Consider the following 23,088-nt stretch of genomic DNA (forward strand, 5'->3'; position numbering starts at 1 on the left):
CTTTAGCAGCACTATAGCTAGATCTGTCTCAACCGACAAACTTTAGCAGCACTATAGCTAGATCTGTCTCAGCCGACAAACTTTAGCAGCACTATAGCTAGATCTGTCTCAGCTGACAAACTTTAGCAGCACTATAGCTAGATCTGTCTCAGCCGACAAACTTTAGCAGCACTATAGCTAGATCTGTCTCAGCCGACAAACTTTAGCAGCACTATAGCTAGATCTGTCTCAGCCGACAAACTTTAGCAGCACTATAGCTAGATCTATCTTTCGTGAAACCAGGAAAAAATCTAATTCTTCAGTATTCACAGATACGGCTAAATATGTTTCATCCCTTCAGAGAATTGAACATGTTATTTCTCCCACACCTTTTATTGAATCAAGTTGAAACTTTAAACATTTATTATACCTAACAAAACATGAAACAAAAAATTAACCATTTATCGGTAATTAATTATTTTGTTTGATATCGTATAAGGGAAATAGCTTCTACATTATTTTTAGTTGTAAGTGCGGAGTTATTTTCCTTATATTTTGTTGTCTTTTTTTAAAGAATTTAAAAAAAATGTTGCTTGTTTTATTTTAGAAAGATGTCTTAATGAAAGATAAATGATACTGTTTTAAAATGTTACCGGTACATTTAAATTTCTTCTATCACTCACCTCTAAATAAGTCATCAAAGCTAATAAAAGATTGCTAGACTAGATAAAGGCTGCAAATGATTTTTCTTTACTCTGTACACATATTTACATTTTATCGAGCCATCAAGCCTGAGCAAGTGCCCACATTGCCACGTTACGTAAAGACAGCACTGTTCATCAGTTGGCCACTCATTTTTCTAAATACCCCCTCCATTTCTTTGTTTTTTCACACGTCTTTGCCAGAAGTCAACGGGGATGCTTTTGCTCTACAGATCTCTTCTCTTAGCTGGAGTTCGAGGAACTGGCAAAAAGATGCTTGTGAACATTATCTGCCATGAAGCTGGGGCGAATCTCTTTGACTTGACTCCGACTAATTTGATGGGCAAGTATGACTCTAAAGCCGGAATGAAAATGTTAATGCATCTTATTATGAAGGTAAACATTGAAAACAAAAACGCTTTTATTCGGTAATACAATGTGTTATAAATATTTTGTACTTGTACACAAGTAAAGTAAAAATAAGAACGTTCTCTAGCGACTCAAAATGTAATAAGTATAACCCAATGAAACAAAAAAAACTTTATAACAACGTGGACCTTCAATACAAGACAATGATCTTGATGCTGTAGTAGGTGCATTAATGCATGTTTCTTTATATGCATGCCATTAGAGTTGAACATCTTTTATGTCCTGATTACACTTACAAGAAGTTAACCTGCCTCTCCTCACATCTGCGTAGTTGAGACTTAAGAAGTATTCTACCATTACTTTTCTAAGACCACACGGGACAGGTATTGACGGTATTGTGGCAGGGGCGGACTGGCTATATGGGCAAACGGGCAAATGCCCAGTGGGCCGGTACCAAATGGGCCGGTATGGTCGCGACCAAAGAAAACAAAATTTCAATGCAGATAATTTAAAAAAAAAAAAAAAGTCACAGCAGCAAGACACAAAGGCCCGAACTTCTTATTACAATTAATTTTGTTTGAAATTCAACAAGAAATTTTAAAAATACACTATACACTGTACGTATTATCATTTGCAAAACGTTAGACCGTACTTTCTGCTATGCACGAGCGGCATGGACTGCTTTGATGTCTTCGAGGTTGTGCTTGGCCTAATCATTTTGCTGGTCAGCATGGGCCTTTGATGGCACTCCCAATTTTTTTTGCTCCTTCCCTCCCCCGTCTTTTAATGGTTCCAATGAAATTTAACCAAAAAGAGGGATGAGAGAGGTTAAGTTAGAAAACATTGATATAACGCAGAAAAAGGCGCGACAATTAACTCTTTAACAATACTTAATAGAAATTAACTTACACACATACACACAGCCGCGAAATTGCAAACCACCCAACTTATTCACAGCTCAATATGGGTATAAAGCTCTACTTTCTGCGATTTGAAAAGAAAAATTAAGTTTCTTTTTGTTTATTTTTAATAAAATAGATCTAAATATAGGCTACTACACTTAAGGCTTACAAAAAAAAATATTTAATTACAAAATAAATCTAGATCTAAATCAACTGTTAGACTATTATAATCAATGGCAAACTTATGCTTAGTATGAAGTCATTAATGATGAAAATTATTACAATAATTTATTATACGCTGTCACATCCGATATTAAATGAAAGGAGATTTATATCTATATATATAATTCTCTTCTTCCCTCAACAATATAAACGAGAAGAAGAAGTAAAGGAAAGATCACTCTCTTATTTCTGCGGATAGTCCACGAGAAAACTAGAGGGGGTGGGAGAGAACAAGTGGGTATTCACACGTCGCAACGGATGGCTGCGCGCTGGACTGTCAAACCCTGCCCGCTCCCACCCCCCTTCGTCTTGCGGGAGGTTTGGGCTAAAAAGTAAACTATCTTCAACTCTGAAGGAACATCCGAAACATGTAAAACATTTTACAAACACTAAATAGCAGGGCCGGACTTAACCATTTTGGGGCCCTATGCGAAACAGATTTCGCTGGGCAAGTTTGGGTAGGGAAGCGAATAATTTGTGAGATTTAAGAGTTTGTATTAGAAAATAAATTCATCTATGTATTTTATTCATTCTTTACTACGCACAGAATTACTTTACGAGCCTTGCGTATAGCAAAGTTATAGAGTATATCATAATAATTCTGTTTCCTACAAAGATCACGCTCAATAGCCAGAATTACCAAATGTTTCAATCTATCTTTGAGAATTGTTGACCTCAAGTAACTCTTCATTAGTTTGAGGCGCGAGAAGCTTCTTTGACCAGACTACACAATTACGGCTAATGCATAATGCCGTTTTTATTTATCGGGCGTAGGATTGGCGTTTTCCATATTGAATGACACCCCCAAAAGGACAATTTTTTTCTATATTTTCCGTATATTTTAAGGACTTTTTCGTATATTTTGCAATTTCGGGAGATTTCCAGGAGCTCCTGGTAAATCGACAGGAGGGCGCGGGAAATCTGTTTTAATTTATAAAATGGTTTAATTTAATAATTTATACACCTTGAATTAGCTCGGGTCCTATGAAAAATCGGATCCTTTGAAAGTGGGGGCTCACTGCGGTCGCTTAGGTTGCAGAGGCCTAAGACCGGCCATGCAAAATAGCGGCATATGCTACGCCGCCGGTCGACTAGTTTTAAATAATGGGTCATAGTATATTCATATACAAATCGCGTTTTTGAGAATGTACTAGGAGGAAGCAAGAGCTTTTTATATTAAGTAAGTGCCTCTCTAACCGTTCTGCTTTCTCTTATCTTTTAATGGAATGGGTTGCCTGAGTCAGCCAGGAAAACCAATGATTTAGCATATTTTCACTCACAGATCAACATGCATGACTAGATTGACACATGAAATGCGTAAGACGTAACAATATTATTTTTTGAAGAAACGTCTGTAATCTATAAGTAATACCAAAAAGCTTCAAACTCATTAGGCTGCTATTGTATTGTTTATAGTTTTCAGACTACATGCATGTATAAATAGAATATATTATGTAATCCTACGAATGCATACATCCAGTTTTCGATGCGTTATCAAACTGTATATATTTTGTAGAGAATTAGGCTTACACCTATAATATAACACATGGGCGTAGCCGGGAGGGGAGGGTCTTTAAATCATCACTTGCCTCCGACCTCATTGTCTGAAAGGGAAACTTTACTTACTGCCCCAGTGCAGCCAACTTAAGCAAACTACAGTCACCAAATTTCATGAGCGTATCCAAAAGGGGTTTTGTGGTTTCCCTTCCCCCCTCCAATAGAAAAGCTAAAGCAAAACTATAGTTACCATTTTCTACCAGTCGCTGGACACCATTGATTAGCAGATTTGGTTTTTGAATTTTTTTAGAGGAAGAGTAGCAGGCTAATTGCACTGTAGATACCTCAGAATATGCATTTTTAAAGCTTAAAATAGCGGAAATAATGCTTGGTTCCGGGGCTTCGCCCCGGACCCCACTGAGGGAGCTTGCAGCGCTCCCCCGAACTCCCTAGCAGCCATTTGGCGGTGTGTACTGTCTTTCCACTAATTATAGGAAGAGAGTATTCTAGGGTAGAAAAAAACGCTTGAAAGAATGAAAGATCATAATGTAATGAAGATTAATTAGATATACACACACACTAATATATATATATATAAATTGCGGAGTGGGGTAAAAATCCCCCAACCAAACCGAAAATATATGACATGCCATTTGTTGACCGGTTTATATGGTAATGCCCGGGCCGATTTTGATACCCAGTCCGCCCCTGTATTGTGGTACCATTATTGAATCCTTCTTAACATCAAGCTATCTGCCTCGGTCCTCTGATGTTCTCTAAAAGTCAAACAATAACAAACTTCCTTGTTACTTCACAAACGTCTTTCTCTGTTTTTGTGTTTTGTTCAACTGCTATTCTGGACTTGAGGATTGTTACTGAGGCTGTTGGTTCAGATCTGGTGTTTATTACGCTGAACCTTTTTTTTTTTTTTGCTAGAGCAAATTATCAAAAGTACAGATGACTACATTTCCTATCTAGGGTCAAGCCAGTCTAATACACCTCGCTAAGAGGTCAGATAACAGCTCTTGAGTCCCAAACTTAAGTGGCCTAAAACTTAGAATGGCAGAGCTATGATGTAGACTTTTTTATATTTGTCAACTGATTTTGTCTTGCTGACTACTCTTTCAAAACTGAAATTTTCCAAATACATGTCATTGTCATTTTCACCTGGTCTGTCAAGGCAGAAAGTTCTCTATTCGAAATGTCCCTAATGTTTGTCTGTATTTCTGTCACGTGTCTCTCACTTTCAGTCCCCACCCCCCTCCGTATTCAATGTGTAGAGACATTACAAACTTTGTTCTAGGTCGGTAAGGCGCTGGAACCTTCAGTGTTTTGGATTGACCAGTGTGAGAAAATGTTCCTGAAAAAGAAAGACAAAACCGATCCAGCGAAGCCAACGAAATGGGTTAAAATTCTTAATAAAACAATCAAGGTTTGTAATTAGACGTCCAACTTAGACATTGTCTGTCGTTGTATTGTTTTCTTTAAATCACATAGAAAACGACAGCGAGATAGATGTATTGTTACTTAGATTTACTTAGAGCTACATATATATACTTTTAGTTAGATTTGTTGTTACTTTTTGTTACTTAGATTTACTTAGATCTGCTTAGGTTTAGTTAGATTTATTGTTACTTAGATTTACTTAGATCTGCTTAGGTTTAGTTAGATTTATTGTTACTTAGATCTAATTAGGTTTAGATCCATCGACGCTATTCAGTGCATCTTAGTAACATACACCATTGAGCAGTTTCTGTCACAAAATGGAGGCTACTACTATTTCATATCATGAGGAACAAGTTTTAATTTTGAAAGATTATGTTGATTTTTATTTTGTATAGATAATCTGAATTAAGATGCATTAATTTTAAAAAGTTTCTTATATTGCAAATGAAAACAAATGTTAACAAGGAAGCAATTTATGAAATATGAGATGTTTCATGTAGTTTTAAGTAACTCCAGTAACCTACACTATAAGCTTACAGAGTAGGCTACTACCCAAGTTTGTATTTGTTTTAAATAATAAAGAATGTCATCGTGTAGAATTAAAACATTTATTTTTCAAGTTTCTTTTTAGCAGTCTTCTTAGAGAAAACTCACTTTAGGTTTTGCTCGGTTTCTGTCGGTTTGGATATAGATAGACAGGCAGGCTACTTTTAGATATTGCGCCATAAGCTATTATGATTATTATTATTTTTGGCCAGAAAATCAAGAATGGTGATAGGATGTTGTTGATTGGAACCACTAAGAGACCCAATCTGGCCAAACAGAAATCACTTGCTAAATTCTTTAAAAAGACAATCATTGTTCCCTTGCCAGATTATGGAAGTAGGTGAGATCATTTCTATTAAAAAAAATTATCAGATATTTTAAATAAAGTACAAAAAAATTAAGTTAGTGCTTCAACTTTTGTTATCGTTTCCAAGTTACCTTCTAAATGTGTAATTTTGTTCATTCAGAGATAACATTCCTTCTTTTATCTAGCTTGATATTTTGGCTATTTCTAAATTGAGGTCTATCGTGTTGGTCTGCCGTTTTGACCATGTCTGTTATAAATGATATGCAGGACAATGAATAATTTGTATTCATTTGTATGTTGTGCTTATGCTGTTGTTTTTTTATAAACATAATATAAGGCTTGTCTTCGAGTCCGAAAATTAGTTAGGAATGCGGTAAAAAGATTACTATAGACAACACTGTGTCAAACTTGGCCTATCATGGAGAGAGAGTGTGTGTGTGAAGGGGCAAGGGGAGAAACTCTTGGGAAACCAAGCAGTAATGTAAGAAGAAAGCATACATGTTATTTGCACGAGTTTTAAGGGGGTGGGTATTTTAAGTATTTCGTATTTCAAAATTATTATTTTTTTTTTTACAAATATTTAAAGCTTATTCAACTCACTCTGTCTATCTGGGTGTTTGTTTGTTTTTCTCCCCCACCCCGAAAAATATACATATATATATGTGTGTGTGTGTGTGTGTACACACATATAATTAATCTTTATTACATTATAACCCTTCATTCTTTCGGAAGACGTTTATTGAATAGGTTCTTCCTAGAGTTAGTGGAAAAATTGTTGAGTCTGCGCCCTTGCCAGAAAAGGAGTCTGGGGGAGCGCCGCCAAGCACTACTTTCGGTATTGAAAGCCAACAAAGTGCATATTCTGACGTATCTACAGTGCATTATCCTACTATTAAAAAGTGTTTTTTTTTTGTTTGTTTTTTTTCAAAACCTTATGTGCATTTCTTACTGACTTAGATCCTCCCGCGTCATTCGGCGCATTGGGCGGCAAGCTGCTTCCATAAAAATCTGTCACTGGCAATGTCTGAAGCTTCTTTCTACCTGCTCTGAGGACCTCTATGAAAGTCTGGCGCCAAGTTGTACTAGGATGTCCCTGTTTGCTCTTTCCTTGTAATGGCCTCCATGTCATCGCAACTTTTATTATGCTTAATTCATTTTGTCGGAGAACATATCTCGCAAACCTCATGCGACGCTCTGTCACAACCTTACTATGGGGTCGACCCCATTTCGGCATAACTGACTCCTAAAATCCGTCTTAGCCATCTTTGTTGAGCCACATTTAATCTTTTTCAATTTTGGCAGATGACTATTCACTGCACTTTATTAATGGAGCCCAGCCACTGGTAGAAATGTGTAACCTCTCTTGACTGCGCTCTTGGAATTAGGTGACTGTAGTTTGCTTTAGATTTTATATCGAAAAGGGAAGTTTTATCGTCAAAATCATCTGTTGGGGGGAGGGGGGAGGGTTTAAACTGAAAAATCTCTGGAGTTGTTTTTTTTTTTACAAATCCAAAACCCCCTTAGCTACGCTCATAGAATTTGTTGACTGTAGTTTGTTTTAGAATAAAATTGAAGAGAGAGGTTTTCAACTTCAAACTCAAAACTATCTGCAGGGGTTTTAAAGCCTTCTGCAGGAGGGGGGTTTAAACAAAAAAAACCTTGGCTTGGCTACGCTCGTAGAATTTTGAGTGTGTAATTTGCTTTTTTTTTTTATATCGAAGAGGTATTTTTAGCATCAAACCCCGCTGAATGGGGGTTTAAATTTAAAACCCCCTTTGGCTACGATCAAAGCATTTTGATTGTAATTTGCTTTTTTTTTTTTTTTTTTGTATTGAAGAGGTATTTTTTAGCATAAAAAATGGCGGGATGGGCGGTTTAAACTCAAAACCCATTTTGGCTACGATCATAGCATTTTGAGTGTGTAATTTGCTTTTTTTTATATTGAAGAGGTATTTTTTTAGCTTCAAACCCCGCTGAAGAGGGGTTTAAACTCAAAACCCCTTTTGGCGACGCTCATAGAATTTTGAGTGTGTAATTTGCTTTTTTTATATATGAAGAGGTATTTTTTTTAGCTTAAACCCCGCTCCTAGCATAAGGAACGAGGGATACGCCCTTATCCTTGTTTCTTTCTGAGTATTTTATTATATTTTGTTTTTGTATTTGAAGATTATAGTGCAGTGTTTTATGTATAATTGCTACTTTATTTTTAAGTCTTCTATTCAGAAGGCTTTCTAAATTTAGTGATTTAACTAAAGGTGTTACTCTAGTCAAATGTGAATATTCGTTTGTTATGAATCTCACTGCTCTATTTTGTGTCTGTTCCAGTCTCTTAATGTTTTCTTGAGTTGAGGGGTCCCAAACAGAGGATGCATATTCTATTATTGGCCTAGCCAAGGTTAAATAACATTTTAATTTTATGTTCTTATTTGATTTATATTATGTTTGTTTTACTTGGTAATCTTGATGAGGTCATATAGCCTACGAATTCGGAGCACTTTAACAAACAATGAAGTGACAAAGTTAGAGTTTAATTCTTTGAAACTCAAACTTGACATAATAAATGTAGGCCTACAGTTCATATATAAAGTAAATACAGGATACAATAATAATGATCACTAAAATAAGTAACTTTTTACTTTCAAATTAGCGACTTCTAGATTTAACTTTCTCTCTCTCTCTCTCTCCCTCTCTCTCTCTCCCTCTCTCTCTCCCTCTCTCTCTCTCCCTCTCTCTTTCCCTCTCTCTCTCCCTCTCTCTCTCTCCCTCTCTCTCCCTCTCTCTCTCTCTCTCCCTCTCTCTCTCTCTCCCTCTCTCTCCCTCTCTCTCTCTCCCTCTCTCTCTCTCTCTCTCTCCCTCTCTCTCTCCCTCTCTCCCTCTCTCACCCTCTCTCTCTCTCCCTCTCTCTCTCCCTCTCTCTCTCTCCCTCTCTCTCTCCCTCTCTCTCTCCCTCTCTCTCTCTCCCTCTCTCTCTCTCTCCCTCTCTCTCTTTCCCTGCTGTGGCCATGGACTACGTAAACTGTCCTCATATTGTGAACAATGAGGTGTCACCAAGGACGTCACACACACACACACATGCAGTTTTTGTGTGGTTCTTTCCCTTAGATAAGCTTGGTTGTTGTCGTTGTTTTTTTTTATTATTATTTTCTAGCTGACACACTGTCTATATTACTCTATATAGTCAAATAGAAGGTGGATATTTTTATATTATTTAAACTGATGTTGTTTTTTATGTCATGCTAAAACTTCGCACATAGTAGTATTGCTGATTAGTTGAGTTGATAGAGAGTCGCGATTATAACGCAAATGTCGTAGGTCCAATGCTTATTCTGGCCATTTTTTTTATAATTCCTCATCTTGAAAATTGTTCAGGGGTCATAAATAAAAACCTAGGTAGACACGGATCTCGAAAACGCCATAACGATTTTCCTTGAAAATGACAGTTTATGTATATTTTGGGGGAAAATAATATTAGCTAATTGATAGGACAGAAACATCTCTGGTTTGGCCGTTATAATTTTTTCAAAATAAAATAGTAACATTAACTTTGGTGTATAGCTGATCTTATAAAAGTTTGTGGCTGAAGCTCAATTGTGTGGCTGAAGCTTAGATAAGTATGTGGCTGCAGCTTAGATAAGTTTATGGATAAAGTTAAGATAAGTTTGTTGGCGAAGCTTAGATAAGTGTGTGGCTAATGGCTGAAGCTTAGATAAGTGTGTGGCTGAAGCTTAGATAAGTTTATGGATAAAGTTAAGATAAGTGTGTTGGCGAAGCTTAGATAAGTGTGTGGCTAATGGCTGAAGCTTAGATAAGTGTGTGGCTGAAGCTTAGATAACTGTAATGTTATCTTAAGAAAGCACTGGTTTATAAAATCACCAATGAGACTAAACTAAACTCGAAAACAGTGCACCTAAACTGTCCCCAATTTTAAAATGTTTGGACCCTTTGCAAATTGGATGCTAATTGAGATGGTTCCGTTAGAATTGCAATTTACAGCTTTAATTTGGCTTCATTTAGAGCTGTAGATTTTTTTTAAAAGATAAACATTGCTAGACCCAATCAGCCTTGAAGACAGTGTAAGGTCACACATTCTGCACACCCCACACCCTGTATTAGATTAAAACATTGAAAAAGTTACCATTACATCAAAAGAAGAATGAAACACATTTCCATACTAGAGAAAGAATGAAACTAATTAATATTAGTTGTGAGTGGACCTTATTGTCAATACCTCAAGTAACTCGTAGCACTTGACCTATATAGGGGAAGTAACCATTGAGGGATTCTGGGCATGACATGGTCTCTAAAGTGTGCCAAAAATCCAAAATATCAAATATCACTAGAGAAAGAACAAAACACATTTCCTCACTAGAGAAAGAACAAAACACATTTCCTCACTGAAGAAAGAACAAAACACATTTCCTCACTGAAGAAAGAACAAAACACATTTCCTCACTGGAGAAAGAACAAAACACATTTCCTCACTGGAGAAAGAACAAAACACATTTCCTCACTAGAGAAAGAACAAAACACATTTCCTCACTAGAGAAAGAACAAAACACATTTCCTCACTGGAGAAAGAACAAAACACATTTCCTCACTGGAGAAAGAACAAAACACATTTCCTCACTGGAGAAAGAACAAAACACATTTCCTCACTGGAGAAAGAACAAAACACATTTCCTCACTGGAGAAAGAACAAAACACATTTCCTCACTGGAGAAAGAACAAAACACATTTCCTCACTGGAGAAAGAACAAAACACATTTCCTCACTGGAGAAAGAACAAAACACATTTCCTCACTGGAGAAAGAACAAAACACATTTCCTCACTGGAGAAAGAACAAAACACATTTCCTCACTGGAGAAAGAACAAAACACATTTCCTCACTGGAGAAAGAACAAAACACATTTCCTCACTGGAGAAAGAACAAAACACATTTCCTCACTAGAGAAAGAACAAAACACATTTCCTCACTAGAGAAAGAACAAAACACATTTCCTCACTGGAGAAAGAACAAAACACATTTCCTCACTGGAGAAAGAACAAAACACATTTCCTCACTGGAGAAAGAACAAAACACATTTCCTCACTGGAGAAAGAACAAAACACATTTCCTCACTGGAGAAAGAACAAAACACATTTCCTCACTAGAGAAAGAACAAAACACATTTCCTCACTAGAGAAAGAACAAAACACATTTCCTCACTGGAGAAAGAACAAAACACATTTCCTCACTGGAGAAAGAACAAAACACATTTCCTCACTGGAGAAAGAACAAAACACATTTCCTCACTGGAGAAAGAACAAAACACATTTCCTCACTGGAGAAAGAACAAAACACATTTCCTCACTGGAGAAAGAACAAAACACATTTCCTCACTAGAGAAAGAACAAAACACATTTCCTCACTGGAGAAAGAACAAAACACATTTCCTCACTGGAGAAAGAACAAAACACATTTCCTCACTGGAGAAAGAACAAAACACATTTCCTCACTGGAGAAAGAACAAAACACATTTCCTCACTGGAGAAAGAACAAAACACATTTCCTCACTGGAGAAAGAACAAAACACATTTCCTCACTGGAGAAAGAACAAAACACATTTCCTCACTGGAGAAAGAACAAAACACATTTCCTCACTGGAGAAAGAACAAAACACATCAAAAAACTAAAATACGTTTTTAAAAGGACACAAGATTTAGTGCTAACAAAAGAAGACACAAAAACTTCAAAACTTGTAAGGCTAAATACAAACCTAATTATTATTGCTGTGTATATAACTGAAACTGTATTTGCTCTGGGATTGCTTTACGTATGAAATTGTTATATTTAAGCTAGTTTAAAAAGATCATTTAAAAAATAAACAATAAATGAAATTATTACTGCAAAAAATGTTCTGGGCAGAACCCCCTTGTGTTCCTTTACTTAAAATACTGACATTATACTACGGAGAACTTCTGTACATTTTTGTTTCTTTTAGATATCAAATTTGGCAGCATTTTATTGGTGAACTTGCAGGATTGTCTCATTATGAGGTGGACAATATGGATTTTTCTTCACTCACTAAGGTAGCCAAAGAGTTTTAAACAAGATTTCTTCTGGAAATAATATAACTTAGATCACCGCACTCACTCATGCCTGAAAGTTGGCATATTGTTTGAAACGGCTTTCAAATATTTCAATATTTGTACAAACCTTGTATCAGCTCACTCAATGTGTCTGTAACACTATTTGTACAAACCTTGTATCAGCTCACTCAATGTGTCTGTAACACTATTTGTACAAACCTTATATCAGCTCCCTCAATGTGTCTGTAACACTATTTGTACAAACCTTATATCAGCTCACTCAATGTGTCTGTAATACTATTTGTACAAACCTTATATCAGATCATTCAATGTGTCTGTAACACTATTTGTACAAACCTTATATTAGCTCACTCAATGTGTCTGTAACACTATTTGTACAAACCTTATATCAGCTCACTCAATGTGTCTGTAACACTATTTGTACAAACCTTATATCAGCTCACTCAATGTGTCTGTAACACTATTTGTACAAACCTTATATCAGCTCACTCAATGTGTCTGTAACACTATTTGTACAAACCTTATATCAGCTCACTCAATGTGTCTGTAACACTATTTGTACAAACCTTATATCAGCTCACTCAATGTGTCTGTAACACTATTTGTACAAACCTTATATCAGCTCACTCAATGTGTCTGTAACACTATTTGTACAAACCTTATATCAGCTCACTCAATGTGTCTGTAACACTATTTGTACAAACCTTATATCAGCTCACTCAATGTGTCTGTAACACTATTTGTACAAACCTTGTATCAGCTCACTCAATGTGTCTGTAACACTATTTGTACAAACCTTGTATCAGCTCACTCAATGTGTCTGTAACACTATTTGTACAAACCTTGTATCAGCTCACTCAATGTGTCTGTAACACTATTTGTACAAACCTTCTATCAGCTCACTCAATGTGTCTGTAACACTATTTGTACAAACCTTGTATCAGCTCACTCAATGTGTCTGTAACACTATTTGTACAAACCTTGTATCAGCTCACTCAATGTGTCTGTAACACTATTTGTACAAACCTTGTATCAGCTCACTCAATGTGTCTGTAACACTATTTGTACAAACCTTATATCAGCTCACTCAATGTGTCTGTAACACTATTTGTACAAACCTTTGTATCAGCTCACTCAATGTGTCTGTAACACTATTTGTACAAACCTTGTATCAGCTCACTCAATGTGTCTGTAACACTATTTGTACAAACCTTATATCAGCTCACTCAATGTGTCTGTAACACTATTTGTACAAACCTTATATCAGCACACTCAATGTATCTGTAACACTATTTGTACAAACCTTATATCAGCTCACTCAATGTGTCTGTAACACTATTTGTACAAACCTTATATCAGCTCACTCAATGTGTCTGTAACACTATTTGTACAAACCTTATATCAGCTCACTCAATGTGTCTGTAACACTATTTGTACAAACCTTATATCAGCACACTCAATGTGTCTGTAACACTATTTGTACAAACCTTATATCAGCTCACTCAATGTGTCTGTAACACTATTTCTACACGTTATTTTTCCCACACCCATTCTCGGATCAAGTTGAAACGTCACATAATTTTTTTGTACCTAACAAAACATGAATCAATTTAAAAAATTATTAATATTGTATATTTATTAGTTTGTTTATTATCGAGAAAGGAAATAAATGCTAAATATTTAGAGCTATTTGTAATTATTTATAGTCGAAGACAACACGTGAATTTATTTATTTTTTTATTTCTTCTTCTTCCTAGTTTTCATTGTGTTAGAGCGTTCAGATGACTAGACCAATATACGAAATGAACTACGCAGTGGTTTCCAAATCAGGGCGCTCTCCATATAGTTTTTTTTTCTTTAGGGTTGTTTAATTCCAATTTTTAGCTTCCGGAACATATTCTGTTGATCATCATAGACGTTCATAGACGTTGATCATGTCGGAATAACTTATACTTGTTGACGTCTTTCTTGTGCTTCAGATGCGAGCGTGTCTATTTCTCGTGTATTCTATTCACCATTGGCTTCTTCATGTCTTCGAGTGCAATGTTTTGTGTGTTTGTTCTCCCCAACTTGGCATTTCCTTCTAGTTCAATGTGTGCTCGTATTCATTCAATAACATTTTTTTGATGTGTTTGTTGAGCTTTATAAGTGCTTTCCTGAGTCGTTTCACATAGAAGGAATCAGAGTTTTGCAAGCTTTGGAGGTCTGTTTTTTTTGCATCGGTTTGAAAGACAATCTGACTGTGCGGGGTACTTGGGTGATTTACTAGCGTGGTATCCGCTAGTTCTAGTGCTTCCCTTTCTGCTCTGGGGCTGTTGGAGAGCTCTCCAGTTGAAATAGATTTTTCTAGTTTTTCTCCGGTGGGCCATTCGATGAGTATTCCAGCTCCTCCATTTGTGGTGACCTTGTGAGGCGAACCATCCGTGTTAACTCAGATCCATTGATTGTTAGGATGTTTTTATTGCTCCTGTCATTCTCCTTATACCAAAAGTTTGAACCTTGTCTATTTTCTTTAGGTTGGTTTGGACTGCTGAGTCCCACGCTGTGGAATCATATTCTAGAACAAGTCTTATGTAACTGGTATAGGTCTTTTTCAGAATGTTGTGATTTTTTTCATAAGGATAGTCCCTGGATGCCTTTACTCTGTGTTTTCTCTATTTGTTTTTTTCCAAGTTAATCTCGGGTCATAGGTGACGCCAAGATATGTAGAACTGTCATTTTTTTTCTAAAGCTTCCTTATTTAGTTTTAATTTTATTGTTTGCTGTTTTGTTGACAGCGAGAAGATGGTATATGTTTTCATTTTTTATTTGATGGATATGTCCCAATCTTTGACCCATTTATTGATTTTATTGAGAGAGTCTTGTAGTTGAAATTTCGATGTTCCTACATAATCTTCTTTGCTGATCAAGGCGAGGTCATCTGCATACATGCTGCTTTTAATATTTCTTGTTAGGTTTTGGTTGAGATCGTTTATGAATACTAAGAAGAATGTTAAGAGTATTATATTATTACTATATTATTTTCGTTACTAGGAATATATTCTTCTGTGTTTCTGGCTTCGATAGTGGCATTGTGGAATTGTAGTTGATCAGACCAGTTGGGAATATAATCTTTTCTCGCTCCTCTAGGGATAGATTCCTTAGCTGCAAAGAGACAAAAGCTGAATATGACTTACTGACCTGATTTGATTTGCAGTTTATTGATGTGGTATATATATATATATATATATATATATATATTATATATATGTCTGTGAGTTTTGAGAATGAATTCTGGGGATGATGGAGTTTTCAGGTCTTTGTAGGATGTATCAATACTAATGAGTATGGGCCTTTACACTGTGGTCATTGGTGGCTAGCTGATCTGAAACTTCTGTTGTGCACTTTTTCGATATGATGTTAGTTGCAAAGGCTAGATCTGGAGTTGTTGATGTTAACCAAGCACTTGAGAAGAAAGTTGGTATATCCTCAGGTTTATTTAGCAAGTTGAGTCTGTTTCCTGCTTGTTTGTCTTCAATTTCTTCTCCCCTGGCATTGAGGTCTATGTATCCGTTCATATCCCCAAATACAAGACGTTCTTCTTGGTCAAGAATCTGTATGCGGTCAATCTCAATTCCATTGTCTGGTGGGAAGTAGCAGTTAAATATATTAATATTTCCATCTGGAAAAATCAGCTTTATGCCCATTATTTCTGATTCTGCGGAGTTGGGCAAAGTTATGTCTGTGGTTTGAATTTCATTCTTTATAAAGGTGAGATTCCTCCTTTGGGTCTGTTTTGTCTGGTACAGGTGTAGTCTCTGGTGGAGAAACGTAAATGCAGGCAACATCTACTTCTTTCTCATGAAACAATAGTTTTAAAGATTCCTTTTTCTTTTGGATCTTTAGTTGTTGTTGTTTTGTCTTGATGTGTTGGTGCTTTCTAATCTCTGCTTCTGGCTCCACAGGCAGAGATAGAAGAACCACCAGTCCTCTTGTGTGGGCTCCTTCGTGGCAGAGAGCCCGGCCCCTTACCCCGCGGCAGGATTCCACAGCAGGACTCGACATCTATTATAATCGTTACTGAACTCCAGCATAGATGAGGTTGCGTGTTAATGTATTATGTGCAAGGAGGCCCATTGACCGACTTCCGTCTTCTTTTTTTTTTCTAGGTGTGCTACCATAGCCTTTGATCATCTAAGATCATCTACAAGGCAGCAGTTGTTTATTTTCAGAGTTATCTCTCCTATATGAACTGCTATCTATTGTTAATTAGCTTCGTCTTTCCTGGCTTAGAGTTAGAGCGCCCTATACTCACTTTTGCAATCATTTCCCTGGATTTCTGAGATATTTTTAGTGAATATCCTAACCAATGGAATACCCCACCCTATCCTCCATGACTGCAAACCAGTTGATGTATATCGCTGAGAGAAGAATTACTAACTCGTTGGTCACATGAGGAGAACTCGAGTTTAATTAACCGTTTTAATTTTTCAAGTAAAAATAAATAAATGTAAATTTGGCAAGATACTAAATTTAGGTCTAGATCCTACATCGGTTTTGGAAGGACTGTCGCGTTCTTGAAAGGACAATCGAGTTCTTGAAAGGAATATCGCGTTCGAGAATTTCCGAATGTAAGGCATTATTGATTCAAGATTTTAATAAATAATTTATATAATTAATGTTTAAGAAAATTGTGCGCCTTGTCTTAAAAAATCTAGATCAAAATGCTTATTATTGGAATATTAAAAGGTGTAGGCCTACTAGATCTTTTTATTCTCTTAAGTGTTTTTAAATCTAGCATCATTAATTTTTAAGAGAAAACTAATCGTTTCATAAGTTGCACACAGAAAGAGTCTGTGAAGTATTCTTAACGTTATTCTTGTTTAATAATTTTTTTTTTACTAATTTTTTAAACAAATATATGTTGTTCATATAGATTATCCAAATATAGATTTATGTCAGATTATATGAGGCATTCCGTTCCATATTCATCGGTCTTTCTGTCTGTCTGTCTCTCTCTCTCCATGCCAGTCGACATCCATAGACGTCATCAGGAAGTAATAATCTTCGTTTCTGAAGAAGCGTCCAGAATCTGCAAAACAAACACGTCTCAGCTCTTACACAGACACACACACACTTTACTCTCTCTCTCTCTCTCTCTCCAAAAATAATAAACTAACTATGATCTATTAGCATCTGTATTGCATGTTTTGACCAGGTGACTACAGGCTTTACTGTCAACGCCATCAAAGAAACATGTCAAGATGTATTGACTAAAGAACGAGTCGATGCCATGAGAAACAAACGCAGCGTTCTGAAGCCAATAGAGTTTGTGTATAAGATCGCCTGCTTTGAACCGATCTATCGAGAGGAGCACGAGGACTTCCTGGACTGGTACAACAAGACACCGCTGGCCAAGAAACGTCTGGACAGACTGATGCCAAGTGGCGACCAGGGGAAAGAGAACAAGGGGAAAGCAAAGGAGAAAGGGAAGAAAAAGAAATGAATAGTTATCTTACCTTTTAGGAAGAATTATCTTTCATTGAATAAAGTATATTTGTTTACTTTGTATTCATCTGTGTGGACTGAATAGTGGGAACAATCTTTACGCAAACTGAAGAGTATTAAAAAAATAAATGTCAAGTTTCGTTATTTCTTCAGATTTCTTTTTTCAATAGCAGAGTTTGAGTTTTGAGATTATGCACATCGGCACAATTTAGGCCATGTCGTGCCGGTAATCCTTTAAGGGTCACTTTCCCTTTACATAACAAGGGCTAAATTCTATACAGTTAAATTATTAAAAACAAGGTCTATTCACAATTAAAATAGTAAAGGTAGTAAAAATTTAATAATTTGGTAAAAATCTTATGTAAATATTATATGTTCACAATTCAAAAATCAGATCTTCGTAGACAACCCCACCTCCCGGACAAAGCCCAGTACCTTCCCAGGGTCGACATTGTCGAATAGTGTTTTTAAGGTGTGTGCTCTAAAAAATTTCTCCCTGACATCCAGGTATCTGGGGCAATCAATTGACAGTAATTGAAGTAGCTTCTTTTTTGTTTCTGTACGCTTTTTTTAATGAATAATTTTTGGTTGATCAAACGTTCAAAAAGCTGGCTATTTCATGTATATCAGCTTTAAAAAAACAGTTAAAACGTACGTACTGCTTAGTGCACGAATACGGATCTCGATTCGATACAAAGAACTATGTAAAACAAAGCTGACAGAGAATGGAGCTAGGTGCACGAATACGGATCTCGATTCGATACAAAGAACTATGTAAAACAAAGCTGACAGAGAATGGAGCTAGGTGCACGAATACGGATCTCGATTCGATACAAAGAACTATGTAAAACAAAGCTGACAGAGAATGGAGCTAGGTGCACGAATACGGATCTCGATTCGATACAAAGAACTATGTAAAACAAAGCTGACAGAGAATGGAGCTAGGTGCACGAATACGGATCTCGATTCGATACAAAGAACTATGTAAAACAAAGCTGACAGAGAATGGAGCTAGGTGCACGAATACGGATCTCGATTCGATACAAAGAACTATGTAAAACAAAGTTGACAGAGAATGGAGCTAGGTGCACGAATACGGATCTCGATTCGATACAAAGAACTATGTAAGACAAAGTTGACAGAGAATGGAGCTAGGTGCACGAATACGGATCTCGATTCGATACAAAGAACTATGTAAGACAAAGTTGACAGAGAATGGAGCTAGGTGCACGAATACGGATCTCGATTCGATACAAAGAACTATGTAAGACAAAGTTGACAGAGAATGGAGCTAGGTGCACGAATACGGATCTCGATTCGATACAAAGAACTATGTAAGACAAAGTTGACAGAGAATGGAGCTAGGTGCACGAATACGGATCTCGATTCGATACAAAGAACTATGTAAAACAAAGTTGACAGAGAATGGAGCTAGGTGCACGAATACGGATCTCGATTCGATACAAAGAACTATGTAAAACAAAGTTGACAGAGAATGGAGCTAGGTGCACGAATACGGATCTCGATTCGATACAAAGAACTATGTAAAACAAAGTTGACAGAGAATGGAGCTAGGTGCACGAATACGGATCTCGATTCGATACAAAGAACTATGTAAAACAAAGTTGACAGAGAATGGAGCTAGGTGCACGAATACGGATCTCGATTCGATACAAAGAACTATGTAAAACAAAGTTGACAGAGAATGGAGCTAGGTGCACGAATACGGATCTCGATTGGATACAAAGAACTATGTAAAACAAAGTTGACAGAGAACGGAGCTAGGTGCCATTGGCTTTTTTTTTTCTCCTTTTCTTCTGCCAGCGTTTTTTTTTTCTCTCATCTTGCACAGATTGCTTAACATTGCACTGTTTTTTTTTCTCTCATCTTGCACAGATTGCTTAACATTGCACTGTTTTTTCAATGACAATTTTGAGCAAACCACGTAAAGCAGGAGTCTCAAACACGTGGCCCGCGGGCCACCCGAAACAATTTTGTGTGGCCCACGGCCATACCGCGAATTTTAAAAAATTAGATAAAATTTACAATGACCACATATAAGCCGTGAAATGATTTGCAACTGCACAAATCAGTAAATGAGATGTCCGCCCACTGCAAGCGAAGATTCTGTGAAGGCAAGCTTTGTTGTTAGCGAGATGATAGCAAAGGCATCACGACCATTCACTGAAGGCCATTTTGTAAAAGAGTGCATGCTACAGGCGTGTGAAATTATCTGCCCCGAGAAAAAGAAACTCTTCGAAGGCATAAGTTTGTCTGCTAACACAGTGGCAAGCAGGATCACTGAGTCAGCGACAAATGTTCAACAGCAACTGATTGCCGCTGCAAAAAACTTTGTAGCATATTCCATTGCACTGGACGAGTCTACTGGTGTACCAGACACCGCATGCTGTGCTGCATTCATTCGTGGGTGGACGAAAACTTGAACATTGTTGAAGAGCTATTGGACTTACTACCCATGAAAGGAACGACGACTGGATGCGACGTGTTTCAAGAACTGGAAGCTTGTATTGGCAGGTGTGTGGGCTACAGTGTGAAAAAACTTGTTTCAGTGGCTACGGACAGTGCACCAGCAATGTGTTCAGAGAAGGTTGGTGTTTTTGGATTAATGGTAGAGAAACGGTATCAGCTCAGCTTGGCGGGACCTTTTGCAGCCATACACTGAATTCTGCACCAAGAAGCACTATGTGGCAAAAGTCTACAAATGAAGAACGTGATGGATGTTGTCGTGAAGACGGTGAACTTCATACGGGATCTCAACCACAGACGGTTTGTGTAATTTCTAGCTGATTTAGAAACGGAATACGGTGAGTTGCTTTATCATACGGAAGATAGATGGTTGAGTCGTGGAAAAGTGCTGCAGTGATTCTTTGAACTGAGATGGGAAATAGCATTGTTCATGGCAATGAAAGGCGGAGACCTCAGCTCAGTGACCCAATGTTTAGTCGGATCTTGCTTTTCTTACTAACATCTCAATGCACTCAATTCACAACTACAGGGCACAAAGCAGCTGATTACCGTGATATTTGACCTCATCAAATCATTCAGATGCAAGCTGATTTTGTTGGCCACTCAGCTGGCAGATGGAAACCTGGATCATTTGTCTTTTCTACAGAGCATTACGGTTGAACGACAGCGCCTGAAAGACTACGTAAACATTCTCTCCGGACTACCGCTTTCAGCAATTCACTGCTCTCGAATCACAGTTTTTCCTTTTTACCACTCCGTTCGCAGTTGACGTGAAAAAACGTTCCAGAGAAAGTCCAGATGGAACTACTGGACCTGCAGTGTGACACTGTTCTGAAGCAAAAATACGCTGATGTTGGCGTTCCAGATTTTTACCAGTTTCTTCCCAGGGAGAAGTTTCCAAACTTATTCTGCGCAGTTGCTAGAATTCTAGCGATGTTTGGGAGTACGTACGTTTGCGAACAGTTTTTTTTTTCAGAATGATCAACAAAACAACATTACGATCAAGACTGACTGATAAGCATCTGAGAGCAACCTTGCGGCTTGCCACTACACGCGACTTCAGGCGTAACGTCGATGGTCTGGTCTCTGCCAAACGCTCTCAGCTGAGTGGACAGAAACATGAGTGACGAGCCATCTGCAGTAGGCCTAGAAATTATAGTTGTAGTTTTTTGGGTATCTACAGTTTCTGCTTTTTAATAAGTGACAGAGACAACGTCAACTTATTTTAGTAAACTATACTGCCTGTGCATGTAATAAACTACAATAAATGTAATTAATAATTATAAAAACTTTATTTTAGCATTTAACTGCAGTGACAGTAGTGTTCGTAAAATTTAATGAAAAAACATTCTCTTTTTGTGGTGCGGCCCTCTGAATGGTTGTTACTTTCCACTGTGGCCCACATGCTGAAATGAGTTTGAGACCCCTGACGTAAAGGATCATTCTTAGCTTTTTGCGTTGTTAGTCGTTATAGGGCTCAATGGGCATTGTGCTTCTGTTTCATATTTCTTGTGATGCAGTTTTTGTAGGCGATACCTAGAATCCTTCTGCAGGATATTGATTCCATGGCTAAAACATTCATTTCTAATTAAAACGTCCAAGTAAGTAAAAAAATGTCTATTACCAAGGAGAACATCAGCAACCAAGACTTTGCCTTTGTCTTTCCTAATTTCTTGAGCTGCTCAATTTCTGTTTCTGAAAGGGTAGCTCCTTCGTTTGCGTTTTAAGTGTGGCTCTAAATGATTTCTTTTCTGAGTTAATGGATGAAGAGGCTGGGACTGTGTACCAGTCTGCGTGGCTATGAACTTTGCAACCTAACCAACGACCTAAGCGTAACTTTTGTTAAGCTATTTTTAAGTGACACTCGGGCAAGGCCAGTACAGCCAATATCGCCTGACAAAAGTTGCAATGATTCTTTGCTTTGTACTTCTGCGCGGCTACTTCCTGTCTCCTCACAAGGCAGTCCTTGGAATAAGTTGAGTTGCCAGAGTGACATTTCGGGCACTTGAACTGGGACGTAAAGCCTTTATCCTTGTGGGCCATCCAGCACCTCTAGCGTACCCTCACTTCGTCCTACAGACCGCTGCGCCATATCCCTGGCACTTTTACCGTCACATGGCATCATTAGAATGTGTAGGTATCATGCTTTATCAGTGTCATCATATGTAAGAAAAGCAATGACAGTCTTGACTTTGTCACTATCACGATGCCTGTAATGCGTCGAGCATGGATGACTCCCTCAATCTCATCCATTTCCACCAGAGTGCAGCTTGCTACCTACATCTAGTAGATTTATGGTCACATTTCAGTGCTCTTCTTATGTGTTTTCTAATACCTTAGGCCTATGGATCAGAAATGGGCTTAGTTTTGTTAGGCTCTTCTGTACACTTGACCTCCGGAAATGATGGCCAGGTAGCATGAGTTTTATGTTAACTCCTTCCTTTCAACCACAATGCGTCGTTTATTGACAAGACCCACGGTACGCCGAAGACAAGTTTGTTTTATTATTTTTTTCATCCGTTGGCTATTTAATTGTACGTGAGCTTCGTATCCGCCTTCTAGTCCAACAAGAAGACGGGCTCGCCGGGTCTACACAGGTGCAATGCTCAGAGGCAGCTGCTGCATTTCGGCCCTATGCCAATTACAGTAACCATCCGGCTGACCCTCTGAGCACCACCCTCGACGTCGACGACCCATGCTGGTTGGCCCAGAGCCTAAGAATTATGGTGCAGTAACCACTAAACAATCCTCAGACTCACATAGGCAATTCCAGAATTTAGATGTAGGCCTAATGATATTTTAAAAAATAGTCAAGTAGGACACTTTTGAACTCGGGAAGGGACGCCTACACGGATGTGTTACATAATTAGTAGACTTTATGTTAAAAAAAAAAAAAGATAAAAAATATGCCTTCCATCACAAACACTTGTCATGTATGTTGTATTGCAAGTTCTAGATCTAGTAGATCTAGATCTGTAACCGACGCTAAAGGATCCGGACAAAAATTGTCAAATGAACGGGTGTGATCTTTTCAAAGACAGAAAACATGGTTAA

The 23,088-nt window shown here is 37.5% G+C and overlaps 1 protein-coding gene across 2 annotated transcripts in view; it reads left to right on the forward strand.

Moving 5' to 3' along the window:
• Nucleotides 1-17,693, forward strand: part of LOC106053020 (dynein regulatory complex protein 11-like) — a 33,607-nt gene extending 15,914 nt beyond the window's left edge. Inside the window, exons 6-10 of one of the 2 annotated variants that reach the window (XM_056038949.1) lie at nt 914-1,076; nt 4,974-5,102; nt 5,875-6,002; nt 11,952-12,039; nt 17,258-17,693. In XM_056038949.1, coding sequence (XP_055894924.1) covers nt 914-1,076; nt 4,974-5,102; nt 5,875-6,002; nt 11,952-12,039; nt 17,258-17,545 — 796 coding nt within the window. In that variant the 3' untranslated portion in view covers nt 17,546-17,693. The remainder of the gene's footprint in view (nt 1-913; nt 1,077-4,973; nt 5,103-5,874; nt 6,003-11,951; nt 12,040-17,257) is intronic. The other variant, XM_056038958.1, reaches the window with a different exon arrangement.
• Nucleotides 17,694-23,088: the final 5,395 nt, after the last annotated feature.

The sequence above is a fragment of the Biomphalaria glabrata genome, chromosome 1, assembly GCF_947242115.1.
Source record: "Biomphalaria glabrata chromosome 1, xgBioGlab47.1, whole genome shotgun sequence".
NCBI lineage: Eukaryota > Metazoa > Mollusca > Gastropoda > Planorbidae > Biomphalaria > Biomphalaria glabrata.